Source organism: Colletotrichum truncatum (assembly GCF_014235925.2).
Source record: "Colletotrichum truncatum strain CMES1059 chromosome Unknown Contig_0006, whole genome shotgun sequence".
Taxonomy (NCBI): domain Eukaryota; kingdom Fungi; phylum Ascomycota; class Sordariomycetes; order Glomerellales; family Glomerellaceae; genus Colletotrichum; species Colletotrichum truncatum.
The window spans coordinates 1,217,586-1,242,461 of record NW_027222403.1 but is presented as its reverse complement, the minus strand read 5'-3'; the positions used below and the strand labels follow the sequence as shown (position 1 = coordinate 1,242,461).

At 50.5% G+C, this 24,876-nt stretch overlaps 5 protein-coding genes across 5 annotated transcripts; 3 read left to right on the top strand and 2 right to left on the bottom strand.

Annotated features, from left to right (window-relative positions):
- Positions 1-3,642: 3,642 nt before the first annotated feature.
- On the bottom strand, positions 3,643-4,904 carry CTRU02_209608 (putative class V chitinase; the record flags this gene model as incomplete). Its single annotated transcript, XM_070205307.1, has 4 exons — positions 3,643-3,732; positions 3,788-4,356; positions 4,411-4,642; positions 4,698-4,904. 4 exons carry the CDS (start codon positions 4,902-4,904, stop codon positions 3,643-3,645), a joined length of 1,098 nt encoding a protein of 365 aa, XP_070060955.1.
- Positions 4,905-12,166: 7,262 nt separating this feature from the next.
- On the top strand, positions 12,167-12,919 carry CTRU02_209607 (zinc finger ccch type domain containing protein; the record flags this gene model as incomplete). Its single annotated transcript, XM_036730330.1, has 1 exon — positions 12,167-12,919. The coding sequence occupies one exon, from the start codon at positions 12,167-12,169 to the stop codon at positions 12,917-12,919; it is 753 nt and encodes a 250-aa protein (XP_036578030.1).
- Positions 12,920-15,816: 2,897 nt separating this feature from the next.
- On the bottom strand, positions 15,817-17,406 carry CTRU02_209606 (UPF0744 protein; the record flags this gene model as incomplete). Its single annotated transcript, XM_036730331.1, has 3 exons — positions 15,817-16,734; positions 16,786-17,298; positions 17,374-17,406. 3 exons carry the CDS (start codon positions 17,404-17,406, stop codon positions 15,817-15,819), a joined length of 1,464 nt encoding a protein of 487 aa, XP_036578031.1.
- Positions 17,407-19,592: 2,186 nt separating this feature from the next.
- On the top strand, positions 19,593-19,829 carry CTRU02_209605 (MFS alpha-glucoside transporter; the record flags this gene model as incomplete). Its single annotated transcript, XM_070205306.1, has 1 exon — positions 19,593-19,829. One exon carries the CDS (start codon positions 19,593-19,595, stop codon positions 19,827-19,829), a length of 237 nt encoding a protein of 78 aa, XP_070060954.1.
- A 1,205-nt stretch (positions 19,830-21,034) lies between these two features.
- Positions 21,035-23,935, top strand: CTRU02_209604 (uncharacterized protein; the record flags this gene model as incomplete). Its single annotated transcript, XM_070205305.1, has 10 exons — positions 21,035-21,057; positions 21,327-21,406; positions 21,532-21,653; positions 21,706-21,887; positions 21,951-22,680; positions 22,734-22,845; positions 22,902-23,017; positions 23,075-23,196; positions 23,250-23,313; positions 23,669-23,935. 10 exons carry the CDS (start codon positions 21,035-21,037, stop codon positions 23,933-23,935), a joined length of 1,818 nt encoding a protein of 605 aa, XP_070060953.1.
- Between the last annotated feature and the right edge of the window lie 941 nt (positions 23,936-24,876).

The following is a 24,876-nucleotide window of genomic DNA, read 5'->3' as shown; positions in this document are numbered from 1 at the left end:
CACCTGCGAGTCCCAACCTCTTCGAATTCATGCCAAACACCGAAACAAAGCATCGCTTCATAGCTGAACCCTCAGCAAGGGTGCCACCCTTTCGGACAACCAACCACATCTGCCAACATCGGATGACAGATAGACACCCTCAGAACTCTACTCGATCTCGCCACCCATCTCATCCAACCGATGGTCTAGATCAAACCTGAACAACCCCTGTGGCTGGTCAGCTTGTCCGGGGTCTCGGCTGAATCACCCCATCTTCGCCGACAACATCCGGTCCTTGGCCCAACCTCCCACAACTGACATTACATATTCTGACTAGTCACCAGTTGTACTTTCTGACATATCCCACCATTATGACCACGAGAACCCGTCATTGTGAGCACTGACATTTATACATCTCTCAAAAGCCATCAATATTCCAAGCCCAGCTCACTTCGGAACCCTCTCTCCCGCCAACCCCGTGACACCCTATACGGGCCCCGGTTCGACCCTGCCCCTATGACCCATCTCGGGCGAACGCAGTAAGCACGCAGCCCCAGGATACGATCAACTCGGGCAAGGGAACCGAGGCATTGCAGCGAGCGTAGTCCCGTACATGGAACCCAATAAGACCAAATGTCACCGGAATCCTGGAAAAGTGCCAAGGCCCAACTCACGATTTCGGGGGCATGTGAACTTATCACCTCCGCTTTAGGGGCCCCACCGTCAACCGTCAGCCAACCGTGCCCGCCTTGTTTCTTCAACACCAGGACCCCTGGCTATACTCACCCTCCAATATCAACCAACCAACAATATCACGACGTCGCCTCACGTACACCATACGTTCTAATAAGCATTATTGCCCGCCAAAATTCCATAAGCCAGCAGTCCTATCCCGGCCCCAATGACATAATTAAGTTGCATCCGATGAACTGCCTAACCCGATAGCCGAGTCATGCGGTCGCCTCTGCCTGCCCGGAACCCCCCTACCGCCGAAGATTGGATCGGCCGCCCGGCTGACGGCGCTTTCGATTTCCTACACCGCGTTTCAAGCAGCATGGAGAAACCCCCTCCAAGAAACCGGACTGCACCCGCTACCAGACACGGCCCGCCCGCCACGTGGAACAACTGATACCACACCCTTTTACTGACGACGGCGATAACACTCGAGTCAGAATCTCTCCGACATAACCTACATTTTAGCCCGTAGACTAAATCCACCCGTCTACCTCTAAACAGCTTGAAATGGGGCCTCAGAACACATCGAAGGGGTGGGGAAAGAAGAAGAAGAAGAAAAGATGGCGCGTCTTTGGTAGTGGCGGTTTCTATATCGGGCCTCAAACAGCCGTCCGCATCACCACGAGAGAGCAAACCGGCTCCCCTGGGTCTGAGTGATGGAGGGGGATCCTAGCACGTATGACGATCAAAGCCCCCAGCACACGTTGGGATCCAAAGAGGGACTAACCAACTTACATGGCGCTAAACCACACCGCACCCCCAAAGTCCATGCGTCCCGAATAAACATATGGATTATTACTAAACACACGGGGACATACACACACACCAAGCAAGAGAGTGAGGGTGGGTGCCCACACACCGCAAGATTCCGCCCCCATCTCACCTCATCTCACCTCAGAACAACGTATCCCATCCCGTCACCCTCACCGACAATGTCATTGTTCCCCGTATTAAGCCACCGGTCCCGTGATACTCACCACGTGCCAAACACACCCTTACCTTTTTTTCTTGTTTTTTTTTAGTTTTTTTTTTTTTGCCTCATCCTTTATTTTAGTCAGTTCTAGCCCGCTCTGCGAGACCGGGGTAACACAACACAACCCTTCCCCTCGCTCATTAGCATCTTCCGTACCCGCGAACCCTTGCCTTTCATACCCCCAGCTGTACCCTCCTCGAATCGTGTCAATCAAACTATGTGTAACCTCGAGTTGTGTGGGTGTAACCCAATCGTAGACGAAGTCCCCTCCCCTCATCAGTATCCCTCTGCTACGGTAAATGTCGACATTATACCCAACCAATCCATCTTTCGCGATCGACAAGCGAGCAAATTACCCCGTACACAGGTAACGTCTCAACCAACATCTCAAAAGGGAATTTCAAGAAAACCAAATCCGTCATACAGGGGCCCTGTCAAAAACAGAAACAAGTACACGTCCGCAAAAAACATATGCAGGCCAATGACTCTTATCAAAATGTCACCACCAGTAGTATATAGTAAAAAAAGGTGGGAACCCTCTAGAAAGAATAACAATAACCAACACATTCACTTCCAAGACTTCATCACCAAATTCCCAAGAACACTCTTGACCATAAACAGATGGTGCCAAGTTCCCAGAACCAAGTAAAACAACATCTAAAAAGAATAAACGATAAAAAAAAAGTCGCATCACCTCTACAGAAAACCTATGTCTCATCACAAATGCAAGAAGACCAATGCGACCAAAACCTACCCAAAAAAAAAAAAAAAAAAATAAGAAGGAAAAAAAAAAGCAAGAGTAAGAATGATGGATCGCATGCCGAATCGGTCGTCTTACATGGGCCACCGACATCCCTCATTGGCTACTTGCGAACCTCTCTCTCTCTCTCTCTTTCACCAACCCACCACCACCACCACCACCCCCAGCATGATCATCCATCCCCTCCATCCATCCCTCCCTCCCTCCTTTACGCCGTAATAACCTGAACCCACCCCCCCGTAGTGTACCAAATCGTTCCGATCCCGTAGACTCGGAGCGAGCTCCGACACCCACCCCGATTCCAAGGGGTGCCTCCACTCCTCCATCAGCAGCGTGATACCCCCGCGGGATCTGCGTGGGTTACCTCTCAGCACACGCACACAGACACATACAAGTCACAACACACATCACACACATCACACACATACACACACACACACACACACACACTTCGTCTTCCTATTGTTACTCCACCCGCATCAAGTCCCACTTTGTCGTCCACCACACACACACCCACACACAAAAGTCTCACAATGAAGAAGGGTGGCAGAAATTCTGAATTGAAAAGTTGTGTGTGTATGTCAAAGTTGCTCGGCTCCCAAAGAGCCTCGACTCCCATGGGAATAGATTCCAATGTGGCGATTCCCGCCTATTACGCCCCCCTAGCAAATACAGAACAATCAACGCATCCAATCCAAACCCCTTTAACCACCCTGGTCTTTACTCTTGCCCAACCCGTTTATGATGTGAGTCACGATCGAGACAGTTGTTCCAACAAAAAAGAGAATAATAACAAACAAGCTCAATGATGCGATGCAAAGCAACCTACACCGCCCCTATGCCTCCCTGTGTCCATGCGGGATATCATCAGCTGTCCAGAGAAGTTTTTTTTTTTTCCTTCATGGTGCTCTTCCCCCCGCCCACCCGAAAAAAAAGTCTATCATGTCGCCAAAGATGCTTGCTTCTGATGCCCAAGTCGTTCAATCAATCGTGAGAAAATGCAAAATCGCCAAAGTGAACGCCACGTCGCGCCTTGCCAGATGCTGCTGAACCCTTTACGCCTTGCAAATGCGAGTATGTCATCGTAGCTGAGCTCTTCGGCCCGCCAGGCCGAGAATTGCCGGTACATGTCGGCAGACTGTTGCTGAAATAGTCGTGGGTGTATCCAGTGTGGATCGCTCAGATAGAGTACCGATCAGGAGCTATGCAAAGCTCTGAATCCGGTTGCGATGAGACTGCGAGAGCTCTCCTTGGCATCTAATGGACCGCTCCAGTAGAAGAGTCCCTATCAAAGACGTCAGTAGCTGCACCATATGCCACTTCATAAACCAGACACCTACCCCTAAGCTCTTCTGTTTGCAAAATGCCGCCTTCATCTTCACTGTGTCGGGGTTGTCATATGTCACAAAACCACCGTCGGCTCCGACGCACTGAGCTGCAATGTGCTTCTTGTCCACAGCTTCCTTCGTTCCACGACGTGGGAGTTGGTTGTAGTCAAACGTGCCGTTGTCTCCGCCCACTCCCTTAAACTTTTGTCCCGGTCCGGTCGCGTGCAGAAAGCTACGGCCGTATAGGGGGATGCCGAGAAGAATCTTCTGTGTGGGGAATCCTTGAGAAACGAGATACTGCACGCCCGATGCACCCGAAGTCTCGTCTTTGCTCATTGCGTAAAGTTGGGCGTGGTGGCCGCTCCTATGCGTCCATGAGCCGGCGAAGTCGTACGTCATCAAGTTGATAAAATCGAGGTAGTCGGCTGTTCGTCGCAGATCAATGTACTGAAGAATCGCCCTTCCTGCCGGTAAAGCGGCGGTGAGTAGGTAGTGGCTTTCCGGCATATGAAGGCGAACTGCGGCGATGAGCGCCAGAAAGTGGTGACCTTGCTGTGCATCACAGGGATACTCCCAGACGACTGGTAAAGAGCTGTTAGATACGCTTCTCATGCTGCAGAAGCGAGCAAACTTACTGTCAATGCCGTCCAAACCCGATGCATCCACCAAGCCTCTCGCAGACCGGGCGAAGTTGTCTCTGTACAGCGTGTTCGCAGCCACTGAGGGAAACACGGCAGCTGAGCTACCACCGCCAATTGATAAGACAACCTGCAAGTGTGGATGTTTCTGTTTAAGGTGCATGAGAGAACCAAGGCCGCCTTGAACGCCATCGACTGGTGCGCGGGCATCGGCCCACTCATCGCTCAGCTAGACGATCAACTAGTCAGTCCAAGTACGTTGCAATTGAATTTACACAACTCACAAAAACACCACCGTCCGGCGAGACGTTCGCAAATGCGTAGTACACGTGGTTGATGCATCCGTAATTCATCGCACCAGGCGTATCACCTTGGTATATCCTCTCATTGGGGAAGTAGACGGCGTTGGTGTACATGACGTTGGAGATGCTAGTTGTTCTGCGCGACTTGCGCGACGACGATGAAGAGCTCATCCTGACTCTAGTTGCCATAAGGCAACTGGTAGGCGTGGAGGGGAAAAAGCAGATAAGCAGGTTGAATCAAAGAAGCAACTCAAGGAGTCAGTGTGAGAAGGGGTTGGTGGTAAGGACTGTATATGAAGGGAAGGACTTGGACCCGAAGCTGCATGCTGGAGCAATGAGCTGGTCGGTCAGGCAGCAAGCGCGAACCTCTGTGGCCCCAAACAGCATGGAGAGGTTGTCCTATATATTTGAGTAGACACCGCACCACTAGAGAGAGAGGGAAGATGCGACGGTGAGCGAACGTGGGCAGGGTAGTATACACTTAAGGTCTGCCCGAGGCGGTGGAGACGACGGGTATCAAAATTACAAGAGGGTCCAGGATACCATCGATGCCATGATGCATGACATAATTGGGTTGGGGGTGGACGATGGATCATGGGGGGTGCGCCGCCAGAAGATGCGGTTATGGTTGCGCTTGCAGGGGTGGAGTGATGGCATTGAGACTTTTGTCGGGTCATATATGAGAGATCTGGAGAGGGTGATGAGTAGAAGAGGGAGAACAACAAGACTAGCAAACAGGTCCGCCCGCCACTACACCGGGTACTGGAGAAACAACCGACAAGAATGGGCGCAAAACATAAGCTGGAGAGGTAGGGCAACGGAGGAGGAGAAAGAAAAAAAAAAAAAGAGAAACAAAACACAGAGAAAAGGACCTCGATGCAAGATTGCAAGGCATCATGGTCGGGCGTGTTCGTCTTTGCTGGCGCTGTTGCTTTGATTAGCCCGCTCGTCCTGACTCTCTTGCCCGTGAACTAGCCTGGCGCGAGTCTGTTCTCAACTTCTTCTCAGGTTTGAACCCAGCCGTCGGCCACGACCGCCCACCCTTGGCGGCAGTTGACGATCAGGGTTGCAGGGGTCAGGAATGATCCTTGCTCGCCGCACCGCTACTTTCGCTCCTTCTCTTCTCTTGTTCGTTCACCCTTTTTCTGCATCACCCAGCTGGTTTCTCCACGTCCGGCCGGCCGTGCATGCAGGTCTTAGCAGCGAGGTATGTAGGGAGCAGGCGTCTATGCCTTGGCCGTCGACCTTGTCTGTGTCTGCGACTGTGAATGTAGCTACACCGTAGTTACCAGCCGCATTCCGTGAGTGCTTCTGGTTGACCAATGCGAATGTAGCCACTGGACCTGCGGCTGCGGGAGACAGAGCATCCTGGACGGCACAGGTTGTTCAGCACATACAGTGCTTGCTGACGATTAGACGCCCGGCCAGCCAAGCCTGACGCACCTAAGGGCTGTTTGTTCCGAGTCCATTTCAGCGGACATTTGACCAAGAGACTCACCCAATGTTGGCTGCCCACAGCGGCGTGGCCTGAGGAGCCGGACCGGCCTGCCGGGTATTTTGCAGAGGAAACGGTTTAGCGACGCGATCTCCGTAACGCGACGATCTCAGTATGAAACTAGCAAGTGAGTTGGGGACGGGCTCGAGGCATGTTTCCCCATAAGGCTCGATATGCACCAGAAACAGCCACAAGGCAAACACGGGAAATGACGGCCACTCGAAGGGCGCTTGTGGCTTTGGGCTGTTGACAAGTACGTCCCTGCCTGGACGGGGAAGCGGCAGAGAAGCTTTGAGTCGGAAAAACGACCACAGCTCCGCGGACTCGGTTTTGAGCCAGTGGAATGAGATGTTGCTGTTGAGCACCAGGGCGCCATGGCAAAAGAAAGCGTACCTGGGGAATCCACGAGGCTTTCTCAGACTAAAATGAGACGACACGCATCAAGACCAAGAGGCAGGAATTCTGCACTGGATTGCGGAAACTCTAAAGTAACCTTCTCTGTGCTGGCGCGTGCCGTGCTATGCTCTATTCTGTTCTGGAATGCGACCGTTGTTAGTCGTGTTTTCTGTCGCCTGCATTCCGAAGAGAGTGAGTGAAGGGCTACTCTGCTGGCATTTGAGTCGAGCATTACGGACAGTGTTCATCACACTGACGTGCAAATTGTGGATCGATAGGGGAGTTGATATGCACTGAGGCCCTCGAGCGGCACAGTGGTGTCTGGTGCTATCAAGCAGGTAGATCCCGGCCGATGCGCTGGGGAACCGGGGGGCGTACTAATGAATCACACACGGACACGCAGGGAGAAGCGTCTTCAGGCGGTGAGGTTCAAGGCGAAACAACTCAGGCTGGGCAGAGAATGTCGAGCAAGGCTAAGTAGGGTATCCGTATATGGACGAAATCGTGGTGCTAGAAACCAACCGCCTCAATTCGCGGTGGGTTGAGCCAGTAACACAGCTATGAGACTCGGCGACAGGGAGTGGCCCAGTGAAGAGACATGTAGGAGCAACTTGGCTGCGTGGGCTCCACCCAAACGATGGAAACAGCCGACAGCGACGGAGGATGAGTGGAGGAGATGGGTGCAAGCGACTGCATGCCACGCTGGCATCACATCGTTGTACATGAAAGCGGTCCTCTCGTCTGGAAAATCCGACGATTTGGGAGAATGAGGTCATTGAGCGAGGGTCGTCGAGTTGGGTATCGATGAATAGCTGCGATTCCGCGTGGTGTGACGGCGGAAGCGCTTTGTATTGTTATCTGGTCATTGTCCTGCGGGAGGCTCAGGTTGTCTCGTGACTTGTCGGGAAATGACCAGAGGCGTAGAGGCCGGGCGGGAATATCTCTTGTGTCGCCGTCTTGGTCGTATCGGCCCACGAGAAGGAGAGAAGATCCATGGGTGCCCATACTAACTACGGCAGGTCGATCAACGATATCGACCTGACTGCTTGAGTGGTGATGTGCGATGTGGCTCCGTGGTCCGTACGTGGGCATCCACCCTATCCCGCGTGCCCGTGTCGCACCCTGGCGATTCTGTAGTCTGTACGTACGAAGATATGCGGGCATGCTCCGAATGTAAGTAACTCGCAGTAGTCAAATCCAATGATTGGATACAGGAGACAGATGGGTAAAAGAAACCCCGGCAAACTCTAGTCAGGGTTGATGCGCACGGCATAGCGATGCTGCTGACTCCTCTGATGTCCGCATCGGAGCAAATTATGCGAAACGATGGACGAGTGACACAATGCTTTGAAAGTATCAGTATCTTGTTCGACTAGAGCCTGATGATATTCGGTTTTTTTTTTCTTTCTTTTTTTTCTTCTTTAAACTTTGTTTCACTACTATGTCATTTTAATGTAAGAAGAAGTAGAACCCAAAGGAAACACGCTAGAACAGCCACGTCTCGAGAGGAGATGAAGGGGCAGAGGGAAGCTTGGAAACCGTTGGGGTTTATAATTAGAGAGGGGAAGAAAGGGAGACACAAAAAATAGGAACTAGAGGCGTGAAAAATAAGGGGGCGTAAAAAACTGAATAAAACCACACCTCGGATTTGTGACTTGATGAAGCAAACGACGACCGGCCGAGAAGTGCGGGGTCATGCCATTTCCCTCCATTCCAAAAGAACACCCATTGCTGGAGGGAACGTATCCGTACGAATACCTTGTGACTTGGTCCGACGGGACTTCAAGTCGAGGAAGGAAAGGTCTGACACCGTACGAATGAAAAAGACAATAGACGGAGAAAGTAGTCCCAGTCAAGAGCGGGGATGAGGTCTCGATGTGGGTTTGAAGACAGCCGAAGACGGCCCCAGATGCAATGGAAGGGAAAAAGAAAAGGAAAAGAACAGGAAGTGCATGTCATTCTGCAGCCTTGGCGAGCTAAGAAACCCTGGGAAAGCACCGTCAAAAGACCGTGGGTCTTTCCTGCCCGAGCGACTCTGCTTTCTGCATGTGTGTCCTGAGGGTATCCGCAAGGAAGGATGGATGGAGGGGAATCTGCAAGGACTTGATGAGGCAGGAGGAGCCAGTGCTCGACACATCGGAGCACCTTCCAGAGTCTATTGCATGCTAGCTAGGTTTGTAGGGCAAGGGCATCCTGAGTTGTGAACGGCAGGAGCCCTTGTAGCCCTCATGCCTCATGGCCATTGCCCTCATGGAGCAGAGCATGCCTTTACATAAGATGTAACACGACAAAACCGAGCAATGTTTAGAACGAAATACCCCATCTTGTGGTCCCGAGGAAGGAGACACAGGAACGTCGAAAAAAAGAAAGAGATAAAAAAAAAAGGATATCAACGCCCCAAAGAGGAAGGGCATCTCCACTTGTCAAAATACTACCAAGAGAAAAAAAGAACAAAAAAATAAACCAAACATGAAAAATGACACCAAATGATTAGATTCAAACCTATCGTTTTATCCGACCTCACATTTGCTATGGACACCTACAGTCCTACATAGTATACACACCATCTCCATCTTCCCTGTTCCTCACGGCCCGACCGAAGAACGGGAGGGGTCGTTCAGGGACTTCCCGCGGCAAACCCCTCCGACCCGTGTGATGCTTCCTTGGCGAGGATTGGCCCTGCTCTCCCAGCCCGGCACAGTTTCCTCCATGTGGATGGATTCTGCAAGTGCAAACAAAATACGCACAGAAAAATGTACGCTCGGTCCATCGCTAATTCGGCCCATTTGAAAGCGGTATGATACTGGAAAATGTCCTCTTACTCTTCTGGAAGGGATTCTCGCCCGTCAATCCACTCAATTCAACCCCATCATCCAGTAGAAGGAGCTTCAACATATCACCAATTGCTGCGTCTGCAACTTGACGGAAGACGGCTCTCAAGTCCAGATTCCAAGACACCACAAATGCTCGCATTCCCCCTCTTTGCAACTGAATCAGCAAACTTCATCTGTTAGCTTTGATAGGACAACCCTCCAGCCTCGCTTGGCTTCCAAGAGCGGAGACAGCCCATGTCTTCATCTGCTATCCGGCCAATCTGTGATCCCACAACTTCCAGCAACTGGCCAGCGGCCAATCAGTAATTTTTCTCTCTGGAGAATTGCCTGATGTTACTGTAACCTTTCAAGCCTTTTGGATGGACCCTCTCAAAACGGAGAGGGGCCAGCACTGCAGATGTTGTTCCTCAGGACACTTTCTTTCGTGCTTCTTATTCTGCTGAGTTCTCGTTCTTTCTCTCACGGAAGAACCTTTTGGTCTTGTGAATAAAGAGCAATTTGCCGCTCGCAAGCAGAAGGGCTCGTCCAAAAACAGGAAAGAAAGAAAAAGTCCCCCCAAGAACAGTCACCAAACCGCCTCAAGGAACCATCAAGGCACTGTCGCTTGCTTGTCCGTAAATGGTAAAGTTTACTCCGTCGTAGGCTGGTTTGGGACTGGGATCCCCCCGGCTCAAGCACCTCCGATATGCTTCGAGAAAGAGCCGTGGGCCTTGACGGAACTTAAGCTACGGCTACCAATAACACTCAAGCAGCTCAGAATCCAGTTGGCGCTGTCGAAGCCGCCTATGCACACGTTGACCATTGCGAATTTATTCCGCTGAGTGGGACAGTTCCTCTGTTCACTGGGCCCGCCCACCTCAAGAATTCACTTGCTGAAATGTGAGAGAGGGTGCCGATTCCACGGCTACCGCCATGGCTGCTAGCCCTTGACCAACGATGAGGTGGGGCAGAATCAAGAGTTAATGAGAATATCATAATGCTTGAGCTAACTGTTTGCCAAACTATTCAGTCGTGTTCGCACACTCCAAAACTAGTTTCGGTACAGGGTAGCAAGCTGCTTGACTTTCTATTTAAGGAAGTGGCCTAAACAATTGTACGTATCGGTAATGGCACTGGTAAGCTGGCTTGGTATACGATGCATCATAAATGATGTGATTCAGGCATTTGGGCAATTGAAGGCATGTGAACAGTCTCTATCACTAACATATTCCCACTCCAAGAGGTCTTGATAGACTTGTACTACAAATTCTGAATTTGTTGACCATTTTCTAATGCGTCTGTCTTGGACGTTGATTGTCTCCCCTTCAGCTGACTTAGATTCCTATCAAGGTTCTTGTTGAAACTGAGGAGGATGAATTGCTACGTGGGACGAGTTTGATTTCGTTCACTTCGGGACCATAAATTCTGTTTGAAGAAGGCTTGAAAAAGTTTATAGGCAAGTCTGTAAGTTAGCATACCATCCATAGAGGGCTTTCTGTCATCACAATATAGACATCCCAGAAAGATGTGAAGACTGATGGCTGGATTGAGTTTAGGAGCTTCACAACGGATTCATTCTGACGATGACACCATGCCAGAAGATGAAAAGACGAGGCTTTATGAGCTAGCTGTTGGGACTTTCCAAGGTCCCAGTTCGACACCCCCGCAAGGCATAGACTTTTAAGTCTTACCTTGACTTGTCACAAGGACCCGAATAAGTGACTGATTCAATGTACATCAAGAAACCCTTTCGCAGGTTGTGCTGGCGTTGCTGTTGCTGGCAAACCGTTTGAGGTGACGGACATCTTAAAGTTGGGTGCAGGGTGCGGTGTGCAACGGTGAAGAGGAGTTGATGGATAATAGCAATCACCACTATTTTCAAAATGTGTCTAGAGTGCCCAGAAGTCAGAGAATGAACCGCAAAACAAGGCAAGTAGGAGCTCGGCTGGAGATGAAGAGGCTTGAGAAAGATGTTTCTGATCTTACATTGTCAAAGACGATGGGACAGAACCAGAACTCTCTCTGACACTGAACACCGGTGATGCTAGAATAAAAGCTCCAATTATACTTGGTTTGTCCCACAGCCAATGGAGAACACTAACAAAAAGTAATGCATTTCTCTGCATTCTGTTACCAACGCAACAGAACAGTTGCCAAGAAGAGACCTTTAGATACCTTTGAACGGGGTGGATCTGCTATCCACCCAACATCCGAATTGGGGGCTAATTTTGACCTTTCCAGATTTTATACATCTTGCAGAACGAATACCGAGTCCGCGGCTCTGAATCTGCAAGGCAACTTATGCCAGTTTTGCCAACACCCCTTGCCCCGGGTTGGTGAAAGCGAGTGGATGGAGGGGTCTAGGCCGCGAATGCACCCCACCACAGCTCTGGGTTCTGCTGATTACTAATATTATGGGGCAACTATGCAGAGCTGCCTCTTGAGCCAATCCACGCCTCATCTTGACTTTCACATCGCGACTGGGAAATATTCCTTTCACATCATCAGTTCACAACGCTCACGGCTAATTGAAGCCACTCGACGTGAACAGCCCACTCTCGAGTCTTAGAGAACACTTGATAGTTCGCATCATCCATTCTCGACGGCTACCGTGTCCTTCAGCCACAAAGCAAATCGCAATCACGCGACATCAGCAATCGCAGAACAATCGCAACTCCCTGTCGACAACTGCTTGAGCAGCAACTCCCACAATCGCCAGCAGCTCTACGGAGCATCCAACCGATAAAATGGCAGTCGTTGCGCCTCGCCCCGAAACAAATCAGATCCTCACCCACGCGCCCCTAGCGACCTCCTTCTCCTTCACCCCATTCCTCCGCCAGACCTACCGCCACGAGCTCTCCTCCGACCGGCCGCAATGCAAGCCCTTCCTAGCGGGTCACTGCCCCCTCGGCGCCGCATGCCCGGACCGTCACACCTCTTCGCTCTCGTCGAACCCCTCCGGCGGACCCTCGCTGGTCTGCAAGCATTGGCTCCGCGGTCTCTGCAAGAAGGGCGAGAGCTGCGAGTTCTTACACGAGTACAACCTACGTAAGATGCCCGAGTGCAACTTCTTCATGCGCAACGGCTACTGCTCCAACGGCGAGGAGTGTTTGTATCTACACATCGACCCGCAGTCTAAACTGCCTCCCTGTCCGCATTACGACAAGGGATTCTGCCCGCTGGGACCGCGATGCAGTAAGAAGCACGTTCGGAGGAAGCTTTGCGTTTACTACCTGGTGGGATTCTGTCCTGAGGGCCCTACCTGCAAATATGGTGCGCACGCGCGGTGGAGAACGGATTTGGAGAAGCCAAGTGCCAAGGTCGAGGGTGAGGATGAGGCGAAGAAGGAGGGCGACAGAGAAGAGGGCGAGATGATGCAACACCAGCGCGACAGGATGAGGGATGCGCATGACGATAGGGGACACGGAGGCAGGCACGGTGGTCGCGGAGGCAAGTGGCGCGATCGCGGGAATAGGAGATTCCGCGGGCGCGGCCACTAGAAGATACGTCGTAGCGCCGATGGGAACATCATCGGGGTTTGGTTTTATACTTCCCGGCTGGAGGGGGTTGCAGGATATGTATGTACAACAGAAGGCATGGCCTCCTAGGCTCATGAAACTACGGCATGGGTAGACTTTGGACCGTACCATGCTCAATGATACCAAAGATCATGATTTACCGCGCTCATGTTATTCATCATCCACGCTCATCCTGGAAAAAGGTCGGAACAGGCGCGGTCAACACAACAACCTGGACAATTTTCCAACACAACCATATCCACCATCAACCCATTTCTAAAACAAACAATAAAAAAAAAATTTACTCACAACGGAGCAAAATAACTGCGAATTATCGCAGCTTCACGACCGAGGCAGGGCTCGAACCTGCAGCCTTAGGCAGAACCGAATCCGGAAGCCTATGCGCTACCATTACGCCACCCGGCCGAATCACATTGGATTGATGGTGATCCAGCGGCGAGACTATTCTGATATTGGCTGTGGTCATGGGTATGTGTGTGTGTGTGCGTGGGCGGTGTGGGAGCGGGGACGACATCTGGATGGAGTCGAGTAAAGCGGGTTATCGTGAGGGTTTGTGGATCCACTAACTGTCTCCTGGGCTAGGTCACTTACGTATGGAACTTTTCGTGTTATGGGGAGAATTTAAGTGAGAGTGTGATTTGGTTTAGTTTGGGGGTTTTTTATTTTTCAGAGGTGGGATGGGGTAGTAACACTTCTTTGGATGTGGTGGCAAGTTCGGGTTGGAGACTGTGAACATTCAGGCAAGGAGCTACTGAGAGCCAAGGACCAGTTCGGCTCCTGTTGATGACATCCTCACATGGTGATTTTCATATTTGATACTATGGCACAGTTGTGTTCACATGCTCTGTGCAGATTGAAAGAACACGGTGCTGTACAAAGACTCATCTTGTTGTAAATAGGTTGAACAGAGTTGACGATACCGTGCTATTGCTGTGGTATTTCATCAAGCTTAAGGTTAGCAAAGGCTTAACAGATAGCTTTGTTCCGCGATTGGGCTTGTGATATTGCGACAAGAGTAGTAGTCTAGACTATGTACATACTCAAAAATGGGAACATCATTCTAGACAAGTAGAACTTCACTCGTTAAACCAGACGGATAATATATGGTATCATGTTGTCATAGTTTACCATGCATACATTGACCCCGGGACTCTGAAAGACGAGGGGCTGGACACGGTATCGGCAACGTCCAAGCCAAGAGGATCATTGCCGATACTCGAGTACCTCCCTGTTGAAGGCAGCCTATGATTTCCAATACTCTGTCACAGGCGGGGAAAGGTAAGACCTGATGTAATGATTGCGGAACAAATACGCTTATCGGATGGGATTTACTCGTATCCTGCTGTTTCCGAGAGAATCGCCAAGGAATAACACACACTAGGCCGGCAAGAATACACAGTTACCCTGACCCAGTCCTGAGAGCAAGCCCATCCTCAACAGCATAGGACAGGACCTGAAGGAAAATGACGTCTTGACATCCTCGATCAAGGCCGTTTCCAAAACATGTAGAGATGCCACATAGAATCTAGAAAATCTTGACAAATAACTTTGACATGTCCGCTGAAGTTAATGCCACATAACTGTCATCTAGGCAGAATACAGTAGCTAAGGGTAACAATCCAGTTCATAGAGAAGCCAGCTACATTCTCCTCGTAAGCATTTGTAAGCACTGAATCGAGAACGATATACCCATCGTCCTGTTTCGGTCTTGTTCGCGGGTTTCTGGGTGTACCGGAGCTTTTTGTCCCGCACTGATAGCGAGGTGTTGCGTATGCTGGAGATATTTCTGAGTTGCGTTTCTATGTCGTATTGTGTCCCAGAAAGCAGACCTTGGTAGAAAACAGGCGTCAAAAGATTAGAGGAAAAACTCCTTGCCTTTAGCTTACTCAAGTGTCAGTTTGTAGTTCCTGTTAACTGATCTGTGTCAATACATTCACTAGTAAGGATCAGCTGGCGTTGCGTACGATCTGATATGAAAGACACATGCTTATCAGTTCGTGGAGAGCGTGACTTCAAGTGTCAGTTATGTAATGTGTTTGAGTCCCGGGCGAGAATGGGTGAGAAAGGTGTAAAAAGCCATCAAGTCTCCGCACTCGAGACGGAGGCCCGTGGTATTGGGCGAAATCATGAGAGGCGTCCCGACATTCTCATCAACGGGCCACTTCACGTTCGAAGTCCTTGCAGTAGACCCAGTTGAGACTTGACAAGGCGGGTATGCCCCCTGGCAGTTTGACCTCCTCGCTACCTGCACAGTAGCGTTCCGCATTTCCAGTTTCTTCTTTCTGGTCAACCTGTCGTTGAAAATGTCCTAGAATACAGAGTGCATGGTGGGCTTTAACACAGCTGCACGCAGTTTACTACGAGGCTAACAGGCACAAGTGCCTACGCAGACATGGCCATGATCCTAGGAAATCATATTGTGAACAGTAAAGTAAATGGAGTCAGACTCGTGGCGGTCTTTACTGATTTTGGCTACGTCCCCGCAACGGCACAATTTGGTATCACTGATGAGGTACGCTATTTGATCACCCCTGCGAACACAAGTTTAACCGGGACACGATAGAGTTCAGCATTACTATCGTGACTATTTACCAATCCCAAAAGAGTCGTGATCCTTTTTTCCTATGCAAGGGGAGTCGTAATTCATGCCCCTTCAGGTATGTTAGAGTGGCGTCTTCCAACCCCAACTACGGGGAGCAGGTAGCATCATCGGCATGGCATGACCGCTAGTCTATAGATTACCCCCAGGGCAATTCCTGCGGCATCGCACCCACTTGTTGCACATGACGACACATCACAATGTTGTGCCCACATGCTCATTCCTCAGCAGCCATGTCGTCAAGTTTGTGGCATCTGGTTTAAGAACTCTTCCACACGTTGCTCGACGGCTCGTCCGGAACAGCAACGAAATCTTGGGCTTCTCCGCTCTCACTTCCGTCCAACGAACCGTCGTACGAGCTAGACTGCCAAGCTGACAGCTCGTCAACACGTCGGATTCCCATCATCCACGACACAAGACCACGGGGCACCCATCGTCCAACAAAGCCGTACACGCTCGCGCCAAGGCCGACGCGGACGGTGCCGCTGGTGATGGAGCCATCGATGACGTCGAAGACGGCGTTGTGCAAGTGTCGCAGCGAGCTGCCCTTGAGTCCGCGGATGCGTCCTGCCGAGATGGCAGAGGTGCTCTGCATGACAAAGTTGCGGCCGTAGGCGTTGCGGGCGTTATCAGGCCACATGAGGGTCTCTGTGGCGTCGGCGTCGATGCCGGGTGCGCCCTCGAGAAGCCCTCTTTGAGAGGGGTGCACCTGCTTCGAGGGCTGGAAGCCGGTGAAGTCGAAGGTGCCTAGCTGGACATGTGTCACAGGGATACCGAGGGGACGGAGCTCTGCCGTCAGGACCTCGGTAAAGGCAGAGAGGGCGGAGGAGACGGTCGCCTCCGGGGCATGGAACGGAGGGTTGATGGATGAGATGATGGACGGTGTGAAGACGATAACCTTTGCCGGCGTCCATTTCTCGCCAGGCGGGCTGAGGCGTGTCGTCAGGAGAGGAAGGAATGCCTGGATCGTGAGGATAGGGTGGAGGAGGTGGGTGTTGAAGAGATCTGCAAAGCTGGATGGTGGGATGGTGGCGATGGGTGAAGTCTGGTAGTTAAGAGAAGGAATGAGGATGACGGATTTTAGCTGCAAGAAGTTTGGTTTCGTTCGCGGCGCGGGAGCGTGAGGGGATTGGAGGTATTGCGCAAAGCTGTCGATGGCTGCACCTGCTCTGGGAGGCTTTTGCCTGTCAGTATCTCGTAGTATCGATAAGCTTTTCTCAGTACTCACATCCGTAGTGTCAATCGACAGAGGGAGGATATCCGGTCTTGACAGGCTGTGAACCATATGCTCATCCTCCTCGGCGTTGCAGACAATGTAAACGACAAAGCCTCGTCGCTCGAAATCCAAGGACAGGGACCTCGTCAAGGGCAGGGCCGGCGATCCAGCGATGACGACAACCTCAAGACGGCCTCCGTTCCTCGCTCGTTTCGCACGCCGCGTCTTGCGACAGAACCTGCTATTTCTGTACGAGCGGTACGCCACCACTCCAACGACGGCAACGATGGCGCCAGTCAGGACCTTGTGCTTCGAAACCCAGTCCGAAAGTCTCTCGTATCGACTGATGGCGATCACCTCGATGGGGGTGTGGCGGACGGGAGGCCGTGGCCGTACAGAATCAGGTATCCATTCCGTGGCGGAAAGCGTCTCCCTCACAGCCTCCGCGGCCTTCTCGACGTGCGGGTTGATAAAGCCGGCGAGGTCGTCAGAGCATCGGCGGAGCTGGTTGGGCAGCGAGGACAGCTGCGGGCGATTATGGAGTCAGTCGAGAGCTCGAAATCAAAGCTTTACAACTAAGAAAGAGACGAATACACTTACGACGTCCAGAAACTGCTGGTCGTCCGCCGACATGTTGGCGGTATTGACCAAGAACTAATGAGGGGAAAAGGGTATTGGTGTGGGCGTTGTGGCTCTGAGCGGTGAAGTTGAATTTCGTTCACCGCAGCTTAGATAGCTCGAGGTAAGGCAAGTCGGTGACGGGAACTTCGCGTCGGCAAAAAAAAGGTGAGGGATACAAGATTCCGCGTTGATGTGGGGAAACCTCCGCTGGAAAGGTGGAGTTTCACTGGCGGTAGCTGTCCCCGAAGCGCCCGGGCTTGATCCGGCACCCGGCGCTGATTGGCCGGCCGCATCATGGGCCACCCCCGTGCTCCTAAGGTTTGTTTTGTTTCTTTGGCCAAAACGTCATCGCCGTCGATGTGCCATCTAACACATTGATCTCCATTTCAAGTTCCTATGCTTTGGCTCCAGCAGCTTTTGAGTGCATTTTGGTTTACAATCATTAGGGCTGTCATAGTGTCTTATCAGTTTCGGAGGTCGCCTGTCTTGCATATTGTCCACTCTGTTGCATGCTGAACTTTTATCTCATTGGCCCTGTTGCAGTTCTCATCCTGTGCTCTACACGTACATGCTGATTATTGTGGGCGCAATGAAGAACTAGCTTGGCGATTAGTCAAAACGGAATTTGTGTGGCTGGAAAAGCGGGATCTTACACTTCTCCGTGCACGCTTTTCGACCCTCGGGCAGTTGACAATATGAAGACGTATATACTAGGCATCGGCAACCAGCTTGCTTGTCTTGTTGTCAGTAAGAACGGTGTTTTTTTACGGAAGTGACTTTTGAGCGTATGAGTTATTTCTATCTGAGGCCTGTAGTCGAACCGCTACGTTCCGTTTGGTCGACCTACTCGGCTACCAAGATCAACATTTAACTAAGACTTGATTTGAACTGGCACGAAGCAGAAGCTTAGATACGACAACAGGTCCCTATCAAGATTTGCCACTGACTGGAAAAGGAAGGTGCTACCTAAACAGCACTGCATCGAAGCCAGCGTTTATAGAAGCCCAGTTCGTGAGCTGGAACACACTTTCGAGGCTAGTTCGAGTGAAAGAATTGAGCGAGTGGGGGAAAATGTTTCTGTAACGGAAGTTTGAACAGATGCAGAGGAATTCAAGAGATATTTGTTGTTGTATCGTGAGCTTCGGCTTTACTTTCCCCTGTGCAACCTCTTCACGTCTGGTTTTTATACATTTGCAATGTCAGATAACGTGAGATTACAACGACAACCAAGGATAGTCTCAGAGCATGCCAAGGCCTTACTTGACGCTTCACACCGGCCTTGAATGGAAGGGACGCTGTTACGTGAGACATAGCTACCCGAGTGTTCATAAGTTTAGCTTTATTGCTGTCAACCTGTATCATAGGAGGTCTCACGGTTAGAGGTTTTATGTTTTTCTGTTGTCGTCCACGTAACCCGAACCCTCCCCGTATCTCATCAGAGGAAGCATCGCATATATAAGGGGGCTCAGCTTAAGAAGTAACGAATTTTGAAAGTTCCATTTCACATAGCCTGCTACGATAAACCCGCCTTGGGAATGTCCATAGCCTTCGATTTCCAAGGCCTACTAGCAGCGAAGAGGAATTATAGTTGAGAACTTAAAATTTATTCTCTTAACCTTCCTTCTCACCTAGATGTGGCTGCTTTCCATATGGTTGAATAATGGTTTAGGTGAGCAAGGCATATAGGGTAAGAATTGAGTAGTAATACTATACTATATTATAAAGTGATTAACCATTAACCAGGTCATTACTACCACGTCACTGTTCAAGTTTGGATTTGAATTCAGCTATACGACCTTCAACGCTAGCAACAACCGGGAGATTAACACTTTGGCTGCAAGGTCAACTGCTGCACGAACCCCATCAGCACATCTAATGGATGGGAATGCAGTTGAGGCCATACAATTATCTATAGCCTAGAGCTATAGAGCTATGACTGTTTTCAATGGCAAAAATTACTAACATGGGCAATGTAATGGGGGCAACTGTAGCGCAATTACGCCTCACTGTCCCCAACATCTCCGCTCCGGAAGGTACCCCAAAGCAGGTCCTCCTCGGCCGAGTCAACGTTGGTAACTTATACCTGAAAGCTCGACTATATTATACAGACTCTTTCCCCACCCCTTCTGGTTCCGTTTCCACTGCAATTTCATCGGCTTGTTTACCAAATCCTCGGTTTAGAAGCGCAACAACCTTGCATGATGACCAAATCAACAGACAAGCCTGCGGTTGAAACCACGAGGGATCTTCATCCTATGGACTCCCACTACGAGGACAATATCAAGCCAGGCGACATTGCTGCCGAAGAAATTGACCGAGGTCAGGGCATCTCTGGATGTGAGGCTCTTACAGTTGGCCAAACCATCAAGCTCTTCAAGTTTGCCACCTTTGTCTGTGTGGTCGCACCTTTCACCGCTGGCACAGAGGAATACTAGGCCGTGTAAGTTGACATCTGCAACGTATCACCGTTTTGATTTGACTGACTTGTCATCTTCTAGCATGAATGGAAGTACCCTTGCTAATAAAGGCTTCGTGCAACAATTTGAAACCGAAGAGAATAGCCAGGGTGCTCTGACGATGTTGTACCAGCTCTGGTGGGCTCTTGGATCTTTCTTCGGCCAGATTGCTCTGCAAGAAATCAATGAGAAGACTCCATACAGGTATCTAACCGCAATCTATTCGCAATGGGGCCATGTAGGCGTCATGCTTATTATCTTCCTCTTCTTGCCTGAATGAATCGCCCGCTTGGTAGGTTGACGATGGACACGAGGTCAAGGCCAAGAAGACACTTGGATGGCGCTACGGCGGCGTAGCAGGGTGCGATGTTGATCACCAGTACAACTTCTTAGCTCTCTTATTAGAGCACGAGCGAGCTGTAGCTATCGAACAGAAGCGCGAGCTGACGGTCGAGGAGCTGGATACGCTTTTTGTAACTACGGGTCAGAATTCACATGCTTATTGTCTCTAGCATACCAGCTTCCACAGTTTTCTGCCAGCTGGCTTGTTGGCCGAGATTCAGATCATGCTGATTGCGGTATGCAGCCCAAGACTCGCAATCCACGGATTTCTGCATGGAAGAACTGTAACCTAACTTTTTCAATCAGAGAAGGCTTTACATCTTGCACCAGATGCCGCGTTGGGAGTCGTATGCGACTGGTATATTAATGCGCAACTGTGACATATCTTGAACTCGCTAATCAACCTCCGTTAGGTACCCATCTCATCCTTCACAATTCAACGCACTCCAAAAGAAAAACCTGGAAAATTCACGGTCCAAGATCCCCATCATAGTCAACGGAGAGTGTTTGCATGGAGTCTTTTCGAACAGACAATCTGTCTTTCCCCAAGCTCTCTCTATGTCATGTAGTTTCGATGCCCACCTTATTCGTCGCGTTGGGCGAGCTCTAGGCAGAGAATGCCGGGCGACGGGTGTCCATGTAGGATTCGCGCCGCTTTTGGATATTGGAAAAGTGCCTCGTTACGGTAGAAGCCAAGGTAACGAAGCATGAAATCGCATATATGAAGTCGCCACTCACTCATACTTTCACAGAAACATTTGGTGAAGACTACCTGCTGGCCTCACACCTAGGAGTTGCCTATTGCTCCGGGCTTTCAAAAGACGGGCACTACTCCGACCACGATGCCGTCATCCCCTTGCCTAAGGTAAGGACAGTGTCCTCGTACTTGAGTTTATGGTACATACGTGATTGAAACTAATGTATGGACAGCATTTTGCTGCGCATGGAAGCCCATCCAATGGATTACACTCCAACTGGTGTGTTGGGCGCGGACTTCGTGAGCTCCTGGGTGAGACTCTAGTCCCGTTTAAGGCTGTTATTGATGCAGGTGTTGTCGGAGGCATGATGATGTACTTTGAACCCCTTAAGCATTTGTGATCGTTGCTGGTTGAGTAGGTCTAACTTGATGCATAGGTCCTATACCGCAATCGACGACATTCCCTCGCACATTAACCCATTCTTGTACAAACAACTGGAGGACTGGGGATTTGATGGTGAGTATTTACCACCCCTGGATTGTAATGAAGATTAACAATTGAATGCAGGATTCGTTATTTCCGATTGAAGTGGTTTGTTCTCCGGGAAACTGAGAAACCCTGAAGTTACTAACAATTAACAGGATTTGCCGAGACGGTAACAGGTTACCAAGTAGAGGAGACGCCAGCTGATGCGATCAAACAATGGCTTAATCTGGGCGGAAGTGTGTTCCTCTATGATTTCGACCCTGATACTATAATCAACGTTAGTCAAAGTTATCATCGGAGTCCGATGAACCTTCTAACTTACTCCCCAGGCCATAGTTGAACTCGTCGACAACGGATCAGTAGCACTCAAAACTCTCCAGAAGAGAGTTCGAAAAGTGCTTGAGGCCAAGTATAATATTGGGCTGTTTCACAACCCCTTCCTTGCTGAAGACACCGACCACACTGCCATAACTGAGTCTCACATTCCTCTAGCACTAGAGGTCGCACACAAGTCAGTCGTGCTATTAGAAAACCGTGAGAGAACCAATGGTAGAACACTTCCAATTGCGCCAAGTGAACAGAACATCAAGAAAGTAGCTCTCGTAGGGCCTTTTGCAGATACCTTCAACTTTGGAACCTACTCCGGAACGTGGGGGGCTGCACCAGCTGACCGGGCGAATACGATTCGACAAGGCATATTGAAGTATGCTGATGAGCTGAACCTCGAATTGACAACTGTCTGGGGAGCCAACAGTTGGAATTACAACGCGCAATATCCGATTCCAGGTTATCTTCTATCCTACAACGACACGCCTGGTACGTTGCAGGCTACTTACTACAGCGATACCGAGTTCAAGGACCAAGTCTACCAGAAACGAGAGATGCCAAACCGGGACTGGGGTCTATATCCTCCGCACGGCCTTCCCTCCAACAGCTTCAGCACTGTCTGGGAAGGCGACTTGGCAGTACCTGTCAGCGTTGATACTGACGGCTACATCGGAGTTGCAGTCGCAGGGACGACATCGGTGCGATTGTTTATTGACGGAGAGCTGGTTGCAGAATCGGGCGTCTCGGAGTCGCCGACTATTCTGGGCGAGGTGTTACCATACACTTACACTACTTCGCCCAAAGCCAAAGCCTGTCCTCCCGGGGGGGCCAAATTCGTTTTCAGGCCAAACTCTCGGCACCATCTCCGCATTGAATATCAGACCTGGGTTCATGAGGCGCGAAAGAAGGCTGCAGGCGTCTACTCGCGTGTACAACTTTGGTGGAACTTGGTTGATCAGAAAGATGCTGTTGCTCAGGTAAGAGTAAATAAGGACCTTACTCTGCACAGATACTCATATTACTTTGACAGGCGAAGCAAGTCTCGTCGGATGCCGATCTCGTCATCCTTGCTGTGGGAGCTGCGTGGAACAGCGATGCTGAGAATGGAGATCGTGCTACTCTCTCCTTGCCCAAAGATCAAGGTAAGTAACTCCACCTTTCGGGCTTTTATATTTTTGATTATGCTGATGGGTCACAGAAAACCTTGTGCATGAAGTCTTCGCAACAGGAAAACCCGTTGTTTTAGTGATAGAAGGTGGACGACCTTTCGCAATTCCTGATTTCTACGCAAAGTCTGCAGCTGTTTTGAGTACCGTGAGTTGTTGCAACTTCTGTGATCCATACAGTCCTCATACTGAAGCTATATTGCAGGGCTACCTTGGTCAGGCAGCGGGCCAGGCCATTGCAGATGTCCTATTCGGGAAGTACAATCCTGGAGGCCGGCTGACGATGAGTATCCCCTACGATGTCGGGGCCATTCCGGCATTCTACAAGTGCGTTGAGCTCTTCTTGGGTTAAAATCACTTGCTAATTACAATCTCCACAGCCAACGTATCACCAAAGATCCACTGCATATTCCCCATCATATAGACATTCCGAAGCCTGTATCGGTGAGTGACCACTCCTGGACCTGTCATTCCGAAGCACATCAACAGCCCCAAGCAACTGAGTCTTTTTTTTGGAGTAAAGTGGTTATTTTACTTACCAAGTTTCCAGTATCCTTTCGGCCACGGCTTATCGTACACCGTCTTATCCCAGAGCCTCCTGCGCACGTCCACCAAGACTGGCACCATCCAAGGACGATTCGGACAAGGCGATATCATCACCTTTGACATCTCCATAACCAACAGCGGTTCTATCGATGGTAGCCTTGTCCCCCCAGGTTCGTCATGCATCCACTTGACCTTGGCTTCTCGTCGTCCGGGGTGGACGAAAGGATGTCACTCGCTAACTGGGGCAACACAGATCTATCTTTTACGCCGGAACAACTCATCAGTGGTCATGGCCAACAAGCAGCTGGTAGCCTTTGGGCGGTTTTATGTGGAATCGGGAAAGACCGTGGATGCCACACTGGAGCTGGATGTGGACCGCTATCTCCCTACCATCAACCGCCAATACGAGCGAGAGCTCGAAAGGGGAGAGTATAGATTTGTGCTTGCGGAGGACGGATCACTTGACGCCCAAGTCTATGGTGAAGCTGCTTTGAGGGTCGTGGGATCGCACAAGTATTAGAGAAGTATCGTTAAGAGGGCGCACTTGGAAGACATGAGACACCCTCCGTAGGCCTGATCAGAGAGAGACAGCATGGCACACAATTGAGTCAAGTTATCCTACAGCTGAAGGGAGGTTTACGTGTGACGAAGCAGAAATTCGTGCAAAGTCTTTCACACGGAGATCGCTAACCACCGAGCAAGGTATATCAAGCCCATTTCGAGGACATGTGCGAGGGTTCTCCCCAAGGGAGGCCCACGGGAGGCCCCGAGTCTGTTGATCCAGGCCTTCAGAGGTTGTTTGTAGGCCATAAGTCACTTCCGCGGACCCGCGAAAGGGAGTTCATGAGGCGATAGGTCCGCAGCTCTGTGTGGTGCTGTATGGTAGTCTGCAAACTGTCTCTCTACCTCGTCCCAAGAATTGAAATAGAAGATAACAAGACTTTGGTAAGAGTTATGTTATTTTGTAAACTTACTAAAAAATATGCTGAGAACGTTATGCTATGAAACACCGCCGCGTGCAACATACTTGTGAGCAATTTACCAATCGGCTCATGGCCGTTTCAATAGTTTAGAAGCTCAATGCTGACAGCTCACCACGTGTCGTCGTCGTCGTCAAGTCACTAACAATAGTTCACATTAAGAGCCTCTGATATCCCCTAAACCATCGAGCATCTAGTCCGTGTAAGGGGGGGGGGGGGGGGGGGGGGGGGGGGACTACATCACAGGCAAGGAACCCATGACCGGGTTCTCACAATATCAAACCCGCGGGACATCAAAACCCACAGTCTCACAATCCAGCCTTGCAACACTGAGACCAAACCCATCCCTTTCTTCAACTGAACGCCGACCACCAAACGTGGTCAGTTTACACTGGGTCTCAACCAGCACGCCCGTAGTGCTCTCCACGTGTCCAACATCACGCAGGCAAGGTCAAAATGTTGAATTGCCAACATGCCCCCG